Source organism: Cupressus sempervirens, chromosome 4 (assembly GCF_028749045.1).
Source record: "Cupressus sempervirens isolate cs-2001-9-10 chromosome 4, ASM2874904v1, whole genome shotgun sequence".
Lineage (NCBI taxonomy): Eukaryota > Viridiplantae > Streptophyta > Pinopsida > Cupressales > Cupressaceae > Cupressus > Cupressus sempervirens.
This window is the reverse complement of record NC_143121.1, coordinates 707732995-707746053: the sequence shown is the minus strand read 5'-3', so window position 1 is coordinate 707746053 and position 13059 is coordinate 707732995. Positions and strand designations below refer to the sequence as shown.

General features: G+C 36.6%; 1 protein-coding gene across 4 annotated transcripts in view; it reads right to left on the bottom strand.

The window, feature by feature from the left end:
• AGL26 (tRNA (cytidine(34)-2'-O)-methyltransferase) overlaps positions 1-13059 on the bottom strand; it is an 87308-nt gene that overhangs the window by 39650 nt on the left and 34599 nt on the right. For 2 of the 4 annotated variants that reach the window (XM_089826599.1, XM_089826600.1), the window contains one exon: positions 11280-11380. In XM_089826599.1, the coding sequence (XP_089682725.1) occupies positions 11280-11380 (101 nt within the window). The remainder of the gene's footprint in view (positions 1-11279; positions 11381-13059) is intronic. The other 2 variants (XM_089826598.1, XM_089826601.1) reach the window with 1 other exon arrangement.

The following is a 13059-nucleotide window of genomic DNA, read 5'->3' as shown; positions in this document are numbered from 1 at the left end:
CCTCTACCACAAACCATCTTTACAAATCAAGTTCCTGCAAGATCGTAAACCTCTGCAAGTTATAGGTTAAATCCACAGATCTGCCACCCTACAACCAAATCCCAAATCAGGGTTCTACACGATCCAATCTCCACGAAGACGAACCTCAAGCTCTAATATCAACTGACACAGGCAAAAGGATGAATAACTAGGGCCAAAGGCTCACCCAACTATCCAAACCACCCTGCAAGAGTTAACACAACGGAAGCAAACACAAAGAACAATAACCAAAGGAGGAAGAAGAGTGAAATACTTTTATTGATTCATCAAAATATCTTCATACATGCCGAGTTGTAAGGCCTTCTGGGTTACGGCCAATTACAAATACATTTACATTCAACGATCCAACTGCAAATTCGCACTTTCAGTTCTGCTCTCTAATCTTCTTCCCAAAAACTTACCTAACTCTAAGCCTAACCACTCTATATATACTTGCCAAAATGGCTTATAGATTATTCTAGAACATTACATAAGAGGAAGGTCGAGCCAACAACGGTCTGGACGCATCCCAAGAAAATATCTTAACATAAATTTTACGAACAAAATAAATCCTGCAAGTCGACTCGCAAAAATCATGTCCGAATGAAGAGTCACTTGGCATACACTAGGTAACTCGACGAATGAAGTCACTTGGCGTACACTAGGTAACTTGGCAAATGAAGAGTCACTTGGCGTACATTGGGTAACTCAGCGAATAAAGAGTCACTTGGCATACACTGGGTAACTCGGCGAATGAAGAGTCACTTGGCGTACACTGGATAACTCGGCAAATGAAGAGTCACTTGGCGTACACTGGGTAACTTGGCAAATAAAGAGCCACTTGGCCTACACTGGGTAACTTGGTGAATGAAGACTCACTTGGCATACACTGGGTAACTTGGCAAATGAAGAGTCAGTTGGCCTACACTTGGTAACTTGGCGAATGAAGAGTTACTTGGCATACACTGGAGCTACAATAACTCGGCATAACAAGGCAACTTAGGATGGTCTTGCATCAGACAACCGGGGTTGAAAGAAATGATTCTCCTGAATCATTGAGACGTCACAATCTGAGCAAAGTCCAACTCAAATTGAGAAATCCATGAAGCATCTTCAATAGGCCTATTCTGCCACTTTACCAAATATTCATAGTAATCTTTTCCTCTTGTGCTCCTACCAACTCTCTGATCCAATATCTGTTCAACTTCTTCAATCTACTTCTTAGGATAATCTTCTAATACAACAACTTCATCATCCGACTCATGATACTTGTACAAATCAGCAATATTGAATGTAGGAGATATATCCATGTCATTAGGTAACTCAACTTCATAAGCATTACCACTATCAAACTTCTTCAAGATCTTACAAGGTCCAAATTTCTTCATCTTCAGCTTACTGTATGTTCCAACTAGGAATCTTCCTTTCTTTAGATGAACCATCACCTCATCACCAACTTGAAAATCATGGTGTCTTCTAGACTGATTAGCATTCTCCTTATACTTTTGATTACTTTTTTTCAACCTCAACTTCACTTCCTTACGCAAAGACTCCATAAAATCAGCAAATTCTTCTCCTACGGCACTTTTCTTTTCTTCACCAGCAATATCTCTCAAATCTGATATACCTCTAGGATGCATTCCAGTAACAATCTCAAAAGGTGTCTTCCCTGTACTCCTATTCACAAAATTATTGTATGCAAATTCAGCTTGTGCCAATACCATCTCCCAATCACTTGGCTTATTCCCAGCTAAACATCTCAACAAATTTTCCAAGCTTCTATTCACAACCTCTATCTATCCATCTGTCTGTGGATGGAATGTAGAACTGAACTTCAACTCAGTACACATCTTCTTCCACAAATTCTTCCAAAGATAACCAACAAACTTATTTTCTCTATCTGAAATAATACTTCTTGGTAATCCATGCAATCTCACAATCTCTTTAAAGAAAAGTTCAGCAACATACTCAGCATCTGATGTCTTCTTACATGGTATGAAATGAGACATCTTAGAAAATCTATACACTACAACAAATATAGAATCATACCCCTTCACTGTCTTAGGCAATCCAAGAACAAAATCCATACTGATGTTAGTCCAAGGTTTCTCAAGAACAGTAATAGTTGTATACAAACCAGTATTTTGACTCAGTCCCTTTGCAACTTGACAAACTCCACAACTCTTTACAAATTTTTGAACATCCTTATACATTGGTGGCCAATAATACTTCTTTTTCAGCAAACTCAATGTCTTATCAATTCCAAAATGTTCAGCTAATCCACCACTATGCTTTTCCTTAATCAGATTCAACCTCATAAGACTTCTAGGAATACAGAATTGAATACCTTTGAACAACATACCTTCTTGAATGAAATATTCATCATACTTACTTATGTGGTCTGTCAGATTTGGTGCTCTACACTGTCTCCATGCCTCAGAAAAATCAGGATCAGCATCATACAATTCTTTCATTTCATCAAAACCAAGAACTTCAACCTTCATTTCAGTCACAAAAGAACATCTTCTACTCAATGCATCAGCAACTCTGTTAGTAACTCGACTCTTATGCTTGATCACAAATGTAAAACTCTGCAAGTACTCAACCGACTTCATATGTCTTTGATTCAATTTATGTTGATTTCCCAAGTATTGTAAAGCTTTATGATCAGTATATAGCACAAACTCTTTAGGAATAAAATAATGTCCACTTCTTCAAGGCTTGAACAATAGCATAAGACTCTTGATCATACAAAGAATATTTCCTTTTAGCATCATTCAACTTTTCACTAAAAAAAGCAACGGGTTTACCTTCTTGACTTAATATAGCTCCTATTGCATTACCACTTGCATCACATTCAACTTGAAATACTTTGTTGAAATCAAGCAAAGCCAGTACAGGTAATTCAGCAACCTTTTGCTTCAAAGTCTCAAAACGCTTATCAGCTCCATGTATCCACTTGAATTCCTTTTTATCTCCCCTCATTGTTTCAGTCATAGCATTACAAGCAACACTGAAATTCTTTATAAACTTTCTGTAAAAACTAGCCAAACCATGAAATGATCTTACCTCACCTACATTCTCAGGTGTAGGCCATTCCAAAATTGCTTTAAACTTCTCAGGATCCATCTTCAATCCATTAGTTGAAATCACAAATCCCAAGTACACAATCTCCTCTTGCATAAAAGAACACTTTTTCAAATTAACCAGCAACGTTTCCTCTTTCAACCTCTGCAATACTTGTCTAATATGCTCAAAATGTTCTTCCTTAGTCTTGCTGAATATCGGAATATCATCCAAATAAACAATCACAAACTTACCCAAGAATCTTTTCAAAACTTCATTCATCAACCTCATGAAAGTACTAGGTGCATTAGTCAAACCAAAAAGCATAACCAACCATTCATACAAACCATCTTTCGTCTTGAAAGCAGTCTTCCATTCATCACCTTCTCTGATTCTGATCTGATGATAGCCACTCTTCAAATCAATCTTTGTAAAATACTTTGCTCCACTCAAACAATCCATCATGTCATCCATCCTTGGCATAGAAAACCTATATTTCACTGTGATTTTGTTAATAGCTCAAGAATCAGTACACATTCTCCATTCTCCATTCTTTTTAGGTGCTAATACAGCAGGTACAACACATGGACTCAAGCTTTCTCTGATCAAACCTTTCTACAACAACTCATGCACTTCTCTATTAAGTTCTTCATTCTCTGCAGGTTTCAATCTGTATGGTGCTTTGTTTGGCAAACTAGCTCCAGGAATCAGATCCATACAATGACTTATACTTCTTACTAGAGGTAAACCATCAAAAATATCATCACAATAATTTCTTTATAGTCATTCAGCAATTCGGTAATTTCTACTGGCACTCAGCTATCACTATCTGTTGTCAATCGGTCATTACTAGCTTCTGCTGCTCGGTCATTACTACCAACACTCGGTCCTCTAGGAACTATGGCAAAATAGACTTGATTCTTTTTCATTTCCTTTTCAAATTGTTTCCCATTAACCATGCAAATTTTTACAGCAGTACAATTAACCTCATCTGGACTTTCAATCAAAGGTAGCAATGTTTGTTTCTTCCCATTTACCTAAAGAATATATTGATTCAATCTTCCATCATGTACGGCATATCTATCATATTGCCAAAGTCTACTCAACAAAATATGACAACAATCCATGGGCATAATGTCACACAAAACTTCATCAAATTAATGTCCAATTTTGAACTTCACAAGGCATTGCTCACCAATATCTTATGCTCATCTTTGATCCATGAAACATGATAAGGTTTGGGATGTTTCAGCCTCTGCAACTGCAACTTGGTAACCAGCTCTTCTGATGCCAAATTTGTAGAACTTCCACTGTCAATAATCACCTTGCAGCATTTTCTAGCCATCTTACATATGGTCTTGAAAAGACTTCTCCTTAAAACAGGTTCCTCATCACTTCCCTTATTACATAAGATTCTTCTCACCATCAAATTTTCTCTAGCCTCGGGTCCACTTGTGATGAAGGGCCACACCACCCTTACCAACTCACAACCAAGAATGCAAGATCTAATATCAAATCACAACTCTTTATTCATAAAATAACTGTTACATGCAATGTGTCGGGCTGTAAGACCTTCCCAATTACGGCCAAATACAATAGCAATTACAATAACAATTCTACAAGATCTCTCAAGATCCAATCCAAACCCAAGCTAGTCCAGATCCACACTCTGATAGAAACCTCCAAGATCTCAACTTGTGTTCGCAAGCCACCAAGCAACCTCCTTATTTCTAAACCGCAACCACTAGCTCTTCTCCAACTTTATCCAAGATCCAAGTGTAAACTGCCTCACATTCGGTGCTCTGTTCACACACTCACAACTCCACCACAATCTTGCTATAAACTGCCTCACATTCGACACTCTGTCCACAAACTTAGAAAAACTCACCCTTTAGCTTCCTCCTTCTCTCCAAGCTTCTACTAAGAAGATATCGCACCTTGAAGCCTTCACACCTTCCAGCTTTCAACTTGAAGCTTTTCCTTCCAAAGCTTCATTAGAAATGCTCATATGCCTTGCTTAAATAGGCACTTACCACCCAATGCATGATTTATCCACAACCTTCTAGAATTCCTACTACACAATATCCACAACCTTCTACAATATCCACAACTTTCTAGAATTCCACCTAAATGCAACTAGGCACCACCATGTGGCCCAATTAGAAAATTACATTCCCTTTATGGATCACAACAAGTATTAAATGCATGATTTAAGGAACTTTCCACAAGCTTCTAAGATGCCACCTACACACTTCGATAAATGGAATGACAACCATTTTTATTTTATTTTTCTATTACACCACCTATGCACCTCAAAAATAGAAATTCCTTTTTTTTCTTTTCTCCTTTTTCCCCTTATTTTATTTTTTTATTATTTTTCCTTCTATTTTTGTCACTTTCTCTCCAATTTTTTTTTTTTTTTTAAATTTTCCCATGCGAGATGCTCCTGCATCAACTTGGTTAACCCTCATCATCTTCTTGAATCACAGCGTTTCTGTTACCTTGCCTACTTTCAGAGGATCTACATTCAAAAGATCAATGTCCCTCTTTACCACATCTAAAACAATTACCATGAAATCCACCTCTAGAATAGGAATTACCTCTTCCTTGGTAAGAATTAGTGCCTCCTCGGTAAGATTACCACTTTTCCATTCGGTCTTGCCTTTGTCATCATTCTTTCATTTAGATTTGCCTTTATCCTACATAGAACTGTCAGATCTGCCACTTTCTACATAAAATCTACCTCTACCTCTCTGGAACCTACCACCTCTATCTCTGTCTTTGTTCATGCTTCTTTGTCAAGATCTCCTCAGCTTTCATGGCATATTGATATGCTTCTTCTACACTTTCCAACTTCACAAAACTTATTTCATCCTAGTTTCAAAATCTCAATCCATTAATGTACCTTGCAATTTTCTCAACATCATCATCCACATGTCCAGCTCTGATGTCCAATCTGTAGAATTCCTCGGTATATTCTTTCACAGTCATGTCCTTTTGTTTCAAATTTTGCATCTTTCTCAACAAGCTAACTTGGTAATCAACAGGAAGGAATTTGTTTTTACCTTGTTCACCATCTTTGGCCAAGTTCTGATCTTCTCCTTTCCTCTCCTTTGTCTATCAGTTTGCAAGTGCTCCCACCATAGTGATGCATGACTTGTCAACCTAATGACTGCAACCTTCACCTTTCTCTTATCAGGAGTGTTTTCATACTCAAAGAACTTCTCCATATCAGAGATCCAATCCAACACAACATTGGTATCTAGTTTTCCATCATAAGGAACAACTTCTACAGCAGGCTTTGAATTTGCCCTAGACAATATTCGCAACAATCTTTCCTCATCTTGATCTTCTTCAGGTTTTGGATTATGGTTTGGTGTTGCTACTTCATCATCACTTACATCATCAAGATGTGCTCCTCTCCTCTGGGTTGTCTCCACAGCATCTAATCTGGCTGCAATTTGTCTCAACTGATCCAATATAGCATTATCAACATTATTTCCTCTACCACGAACCATCTTTACAAATCAGGTCCCTGCAAGATCGTAACCCTCTACAAGTTATAGGTCAAATCCGCAGATCTACCACCCTACAACCAAATCCCAAATTAGGGTTCTACACGATCCAATTTCCACAAGGACGAACCTCAAGCTCTGATACCAACTGATGCAGGCAAAATGATGAATAACTAAGGCCAAAGGCTCACCCAGCTATCCAAACCACCTTGCAAGAGTTAACACAACGGAAGCAAACACAAAGAACAACAACCAAAGGAGGAAGAAGAGTGAAATACTTTTATTGATTCATCAAAATATCTTCATACCTGCCCAGCTGTAAGGCCTTTTGGGTTACGGCCAATTATAAATACATTCACATTCAAAGATCCAACTGCAAATTCGCACTTTCAGTTCTGCTCTCTAATCTTCTTTCCAAAACCATACCTAACTCTAAGCCTAAACACTCTATATATATACTTGCCAAAATGGCTTACAGATTATTCTAGAACATTACATAAGAGGAAGGCCGACCCAACAACGGTCTGGATGCATCCCAAGAAAATATCTTAACATAAATGTCGCGAACAAAATAAATCCCGCAAGTCGGCTCGTAAAAAACACATCCAAATGCTAACACTTAGCATACACTGGGTAACTCAGCAAATGAAGAGTCACTTGGCATACACTGGGTAACTCGGCGAATGAAGGTAACTCGGCTTACACTAGGTAACTTGGCAAATGAGGAGTCACTTGGCATACACTGGGTAACTCGGCGAATGAAGAGTTACTTGGTGTACACTGGGTAACTCGACGAATAAAGAGTCACTTGGCCAGTAACTCGACGAATGAAGAGTCACTTGGCGAGTAACTCGACGAATGAAGAGTCACTTGACATACACTGGGTAACTCGGCAAATGAAGAGTCACTTGGCATACACTGGGTAACTCGGCAAATGAAGAGTCACTTGGCGTACACTGGGTAACTCGGCAAATGAAGAGTCACTTGGCGTACATTGGGTAACTCGACGAATGAAGAGCCACTTGGCGTACACTGGGTAACTCAGCGAATGAAGAGTCACTTGGCGTACACTAGGTAACTCGGCGAACTTGGCGAATGAAGAGTCACTTGGTGTACACTGGATAACTCGGCGAATGAAGAGTCACTTGGTGTACACTGGGTAACTTGGCGAATGAAGAGCCACTTGGCGTACACTGGGTATCTTGGCGAATAAAGAGTCACTTGGCATACACTGGAGTTACAATAACTCCGCATCCACATGCAAAATGAACAAAAATGAGCAGGATAACAAGTTCAACCCAGGATGCTCCTGCAAGGCATACACTGGAGTTACAGTAACTCGGCATCCACATGCAGAATGAACAAAAAAGAGCAGGATAACAAGTCAACCCAGGATGCTCCTGCATCGTGTTGTTTGCCTTCTTGTATTGGGTATGCATTCTAAGTGAATGATAAGTCTGATTGGAACAAGTGAGGCATGAGTAGATGCCCCGTTGATACTGACTTAAGTCAACTATATAGCCACAAGTAAGAGAAGTGGAAAGTCATGATATCTATATTAAGATAATATTTTTAATATCTTTATTAAGATATTATCTCCTTAGTTAAATACTTTCTATAATGGTCAACTACTTGTCTGTAGTCTGTCTATCAATCTAGATAGGAATGTTTCCTATCCTGTCTCTTTTGTCTTCAATCCTGATAGGAATGTTTCTTATCCTATCTTCAGATTTGTTTCTAAATTCGTCTTCAGTCTACGTTGTTTCTTTTAGAAACAAAAATAAATCATTCGGAAATCCATTAATCTGCCAATTCTTGAATCTTGTAACATGGTATCAGAGCTAATTCTTCAATTTTTTTTGAAAAATTTATAATTTCTATTGAAATTATTTGTTATGCTTTATTCGAAATTATTTCTGAGCTTTCACCAAGAACCCGGCTAGGGTTTCTACAAATCGTGGTCCAATTTCTACAAATCATGGTCAAATCTGAAAATCACTTTTTTTTTGGCATCCGACTTTGGAAAAACACGAGTTTTGTTTGAAAAATCGCGGCCAGAAATCCAGCCCAGTCTATGCGATCTAAGGTTCTACTGGTATCTGAGTACATCCACATCCATTTTCATGGAGATTGCAGAAATCATGATTTCTTGGTGACGTTTTTTTTTAAAACGGGTCTGTCTGTTTTTTTCTTGCTTCGAGCCTGCATATTCAGCTAATCCGCATTCTTCTTCCTCCATACTGGAGTTAAATCCTTCAAGAACTGATCGTCTGTTCATGCTGCATTTTTTTGACCCATTTTTAGCATCAGTTTTGCTCAAAGCCGCCATTACTTGGAGTTTTTGCAGCCGGCTAGGGTTTTGCTCGAAACCCTAGTTTTTTACCTCGGAAATTTTTTTTTGTTTTTAGATTCTTTGTGGGTTTTTTGAGATCTCATCTAGGTCTTCATCAGAATTTTCTGGTACCTTGTTTTCTGTGCCTCAATTTTCAGGCCGGTGGATTTACATTGTGACTGCAGATTCCTTTAGAGTTTTTCGTCTACTCTTCTGGGTACTTGTCATTTTTTCCTGGGTCAACCTCAACATTGCCTCAAACTTCTTGCAAATGGCATCTTTGACTAATCTGATGTTGGAGGGCAATCTACGATTCAATGGTCGCACTTATAACCACTAGAAGCCGCGCATGTTAACCATCTTCGAGTATCGTTGTTTGGATGAGCTTGTTCTAGGCACAAAGACTCGTTCGACCTCCAACCAAGCCAACAGCACAAGTTGTCAAGCTTACTGATCAAGGCAAAGCTGCATTTTTCGCCTTCTGAATCTGTTTCTTTTTTTTAGGTTTGTTGATTTTCTCCTCAAAAATCATTTCATGTTGTCTGTAATATGCAAGGTTGCGTGAGATTCTGGGTTTTACCGTTTTTTTCACAAAAATGAAGTTTTGTAATCAGTTTTGAGTCATAGCACTCTTCTGGCAAAGCTTCTTGGTTTCAGCATTCTGTAGATCCAGGGAGGGTCTCAGTTATCACAGAATGTTCTGACATCCGTACATTGACCATTAAGGGAGGGTATTAAGATAATATTTTTAATATCTTTAATAAGATATTATCTCCTTAGTTAAATACTTTCTATAATGGTCGACTACTTGTCTGTAGTCCGTCTATCAATCTAGATAGGAATGTTTCCTATCCTGTCTCTTTTGTCTTCAATCCTAATAGGAATGTTTCCTATCCTATCTTCAGATTTGTTTCTAAATTCATCTTCAATCTACGTTGTTTCTTTTAGAAACGATGTCCTTGTAATTATTTATAAGGAACATATTTATTCCTTTGTTAATCAATAAATCATCCATAAATCCGTTAATCTGCCAATTCTTGAATCTTGTAACAATCTGGGTCGCGACTATTACTAGGAACTTTAAGTACCAGTGTTAATATAATATGCATTTTTACTTTTCTTAGTTACATAATCTTTATTTTTGCATTTCATATTTATAATATAAATTATATAATGAAGAAGGATATAAATTCATATTTATAATATTATGTATATATAGATGAGTATTTTAGATATCAATTTATAATATGTGTATGTGTATGTGTATGTATTTGGATTTAATTTTATATTTAGTTGGTGTATATGTGTGTGTGTATTTTGGATATGTATATATACAAAGGATAAGTATTTGAATTATTACATTAACCAATGAACTAGTTAATATATAAATGTTGTCTAAGATTAGAATTCGCAATGACAAAATAGAATAGCTTGCAATGACAAAGTACAGTAATTTATTTTCATTCAAGGGTCATTACACTCAAGCAGATTGGCATGCTAGAGTCAGCAATGGTATTGTATATAAAAAAATTTAAAATATCTAAATAGATCTCTAACCTATAACCAATAACTATTGGACTCAAATCTCAAAGGAGAGACTATTGAAATTGAACTATGTAACTCCTGCCATTCATGAACTATTTGTAAAGCTACATTTCTATTATATACAAGTGAATCTCATAGTGCCTAATAAATATATTAACTACATGGAACAAACTAAATGTTTGAATATTTTTCTTAAGGAAATTCCAAACTCCTCTAAAGAAATACCAAGAGACATTCAAAGGAAATCCAAGAGTCATTTATGATATCTAGGGAGAAGACTGAAAATACTTACAAACTGCGTTCTATGTTTCCTGAAATCAGGCTCAATACTCAGCTAATCCGAATCATACATCATAATTCTTCCACCATATTTAAAAGATATGATTTACTATAGGCTACTTGATGATCATCCACTATTTCAGGTTTGGAAAGTATGTCTCTGATTCTACGAAAATATTTCTCTGTTTCAATATTTTTCACAGATGTAATATGTGATTTACGAAGGGATAATGACATGCATATTAAAATTAAAAAGAATGTCAATATTGATTTATTACTTCATGCCTATTCAATCAATCCATACAACAAAAATAAGCAAAGCAATCTCAGCAGTCATTGTTTTCATGGAAGAACCTAGTGCTTTACATTCTTCAATTTTTTATACAGACCTTTCCTTACAACACCTCATAAGAAATCCTAAATCAAAAGAAACATTATTTAATACTATTATATTTTCTATGTAAGTATTTTTTAAATATTTCATAGAAAGAGCTTGTCTCATGGCTATAAAATTTTAAGAAAACCTGAGGTGAATACAACACTACTTGAAGAAGCCTATCACTTGATGATTTGTCAACCTCCTCCCCAACTCTTGAAGTCCAAGGCTTTAATTTGCTTTCTGCAACTGAGAAAAAGAAAGCAATAGTCAAAGTTCATAGTTAGCAAACCTTTAGAGATGCCAATGAATGGTCATCTTAGGCCACCGAAATATATCTTGACTTCAGTCTTAGATTTGATCTAAAACCAAATTTATATATTGTACAAGGTAAGCCTATAGGCAACAACAACTTAAGCTAAACTTGTGACATCTAAGCCAAATAATGAAAAAAAGGCACATCTAGCTTGAAAAATCCAACTCAAATAATAGCAATAACATTATTTTAGTTATGAACTAAGAAAAGAAAATTTACATCTAAGATGCAAATAAATCGATGTTGTCATGACCAATGATGCATAAAGAAATCATCCCAATCATTCAAGGGTCACTTATCAATCATCACTCATGAATCTACAAAGGCAGTCGTCAGTTATCAAATCAAGAAAACAATCAACCAGAAAACAACTCTATCAAATCAGCATTCATTCAAATCACAAATATATCAAAATAGCACTAATGACATCATCACTCACTGATACCTCAAATCATAAAACCAAAGAATTCATTCAGTCAATCAATAAGTTGTACATTTGCAACTACCATATTATTTTGTAACATCAAGCCTAAAAGAGGTGATGATTTTGCAAGAAATGAATGTCGAACTGTATATATGTATTTGATATGTAAATGAGGAGCCTTCACTCTCATTAGTTGATGACCTGCAAGATTAAGTGGAATATGCAAAGTTTTATGGGCTATTCCAGAGGTGTAATGTCCCTGTTTTTAGCAAGTTCATGCAGTTGGCCAAGTCAATTCACCATCGCGACCCTCGTGAGCTAACAGTAGGATTTGAGGGTCTCAGTTGTGTGGTTATAGGCTTTCCAGCAGCCTATGGTGTGTTTTGGCTCCATTTAAGGGACTTACTATTTATAGTAAGTCAATCTATTGGTTCCGATGAGCTCAGTTGAGTCAAAGGAGTTGGGTGATGCTCTCAGTTTTTATTTCAAGCTTTCGATTTGAGCTCCAAGAATCTTGGAGGGAGCATCTATATATAATAAGTCACCCCATTAGGTTCATTTATCATCAGGATCACTTTGGTGTTGTCAAATTTCGATTTTGATACTTCTTTAGTTGTTTTTGCAAGATGGGTGAATTATTATTATTATTCATCTAAATACGCTAAGGTTGATATTTTTGTTAGTGTTGTTGGTTGGTCACCTCAGTATCATAGCTCGTTGGAACCAGGACGAAAAGTTTTAAATCATGGGAACAAGAAACAGTGGCCTTACATGTCAGAATTTGAAGTTATGGTGGAAAAGGTCATTTTCGGAGCCAAAAGCAATTAATAAATTAGTTTATAATGGCACTTTATTATGTTTTAATGTTGTGTGTGGGAAGCTTCTTAAGTGAAGTTCATTTGGGAAACTTTGTGTCATTTGAAAAATATAAATATGAGTCCATTTGATGAGTAAAGCATCCACTTGATTATATATTTGATTTTGTGCCTTTGTGGCTTTTCTCCCGGGTTCTTAACTCTATGCCCTTGCTGATGTATAAGGGTCTCTGAGTTTCTGAAGTTGGTTTGGAGTTACTACTGATGTATAGTGGCTTCATTGGATAGATCTCCCTACTGTGTTTTTCTATGATTGGGGATTGATTTCTTAATTCTGAGAATTTTGAATGTTGTGCAAATTATTGTTGATTTA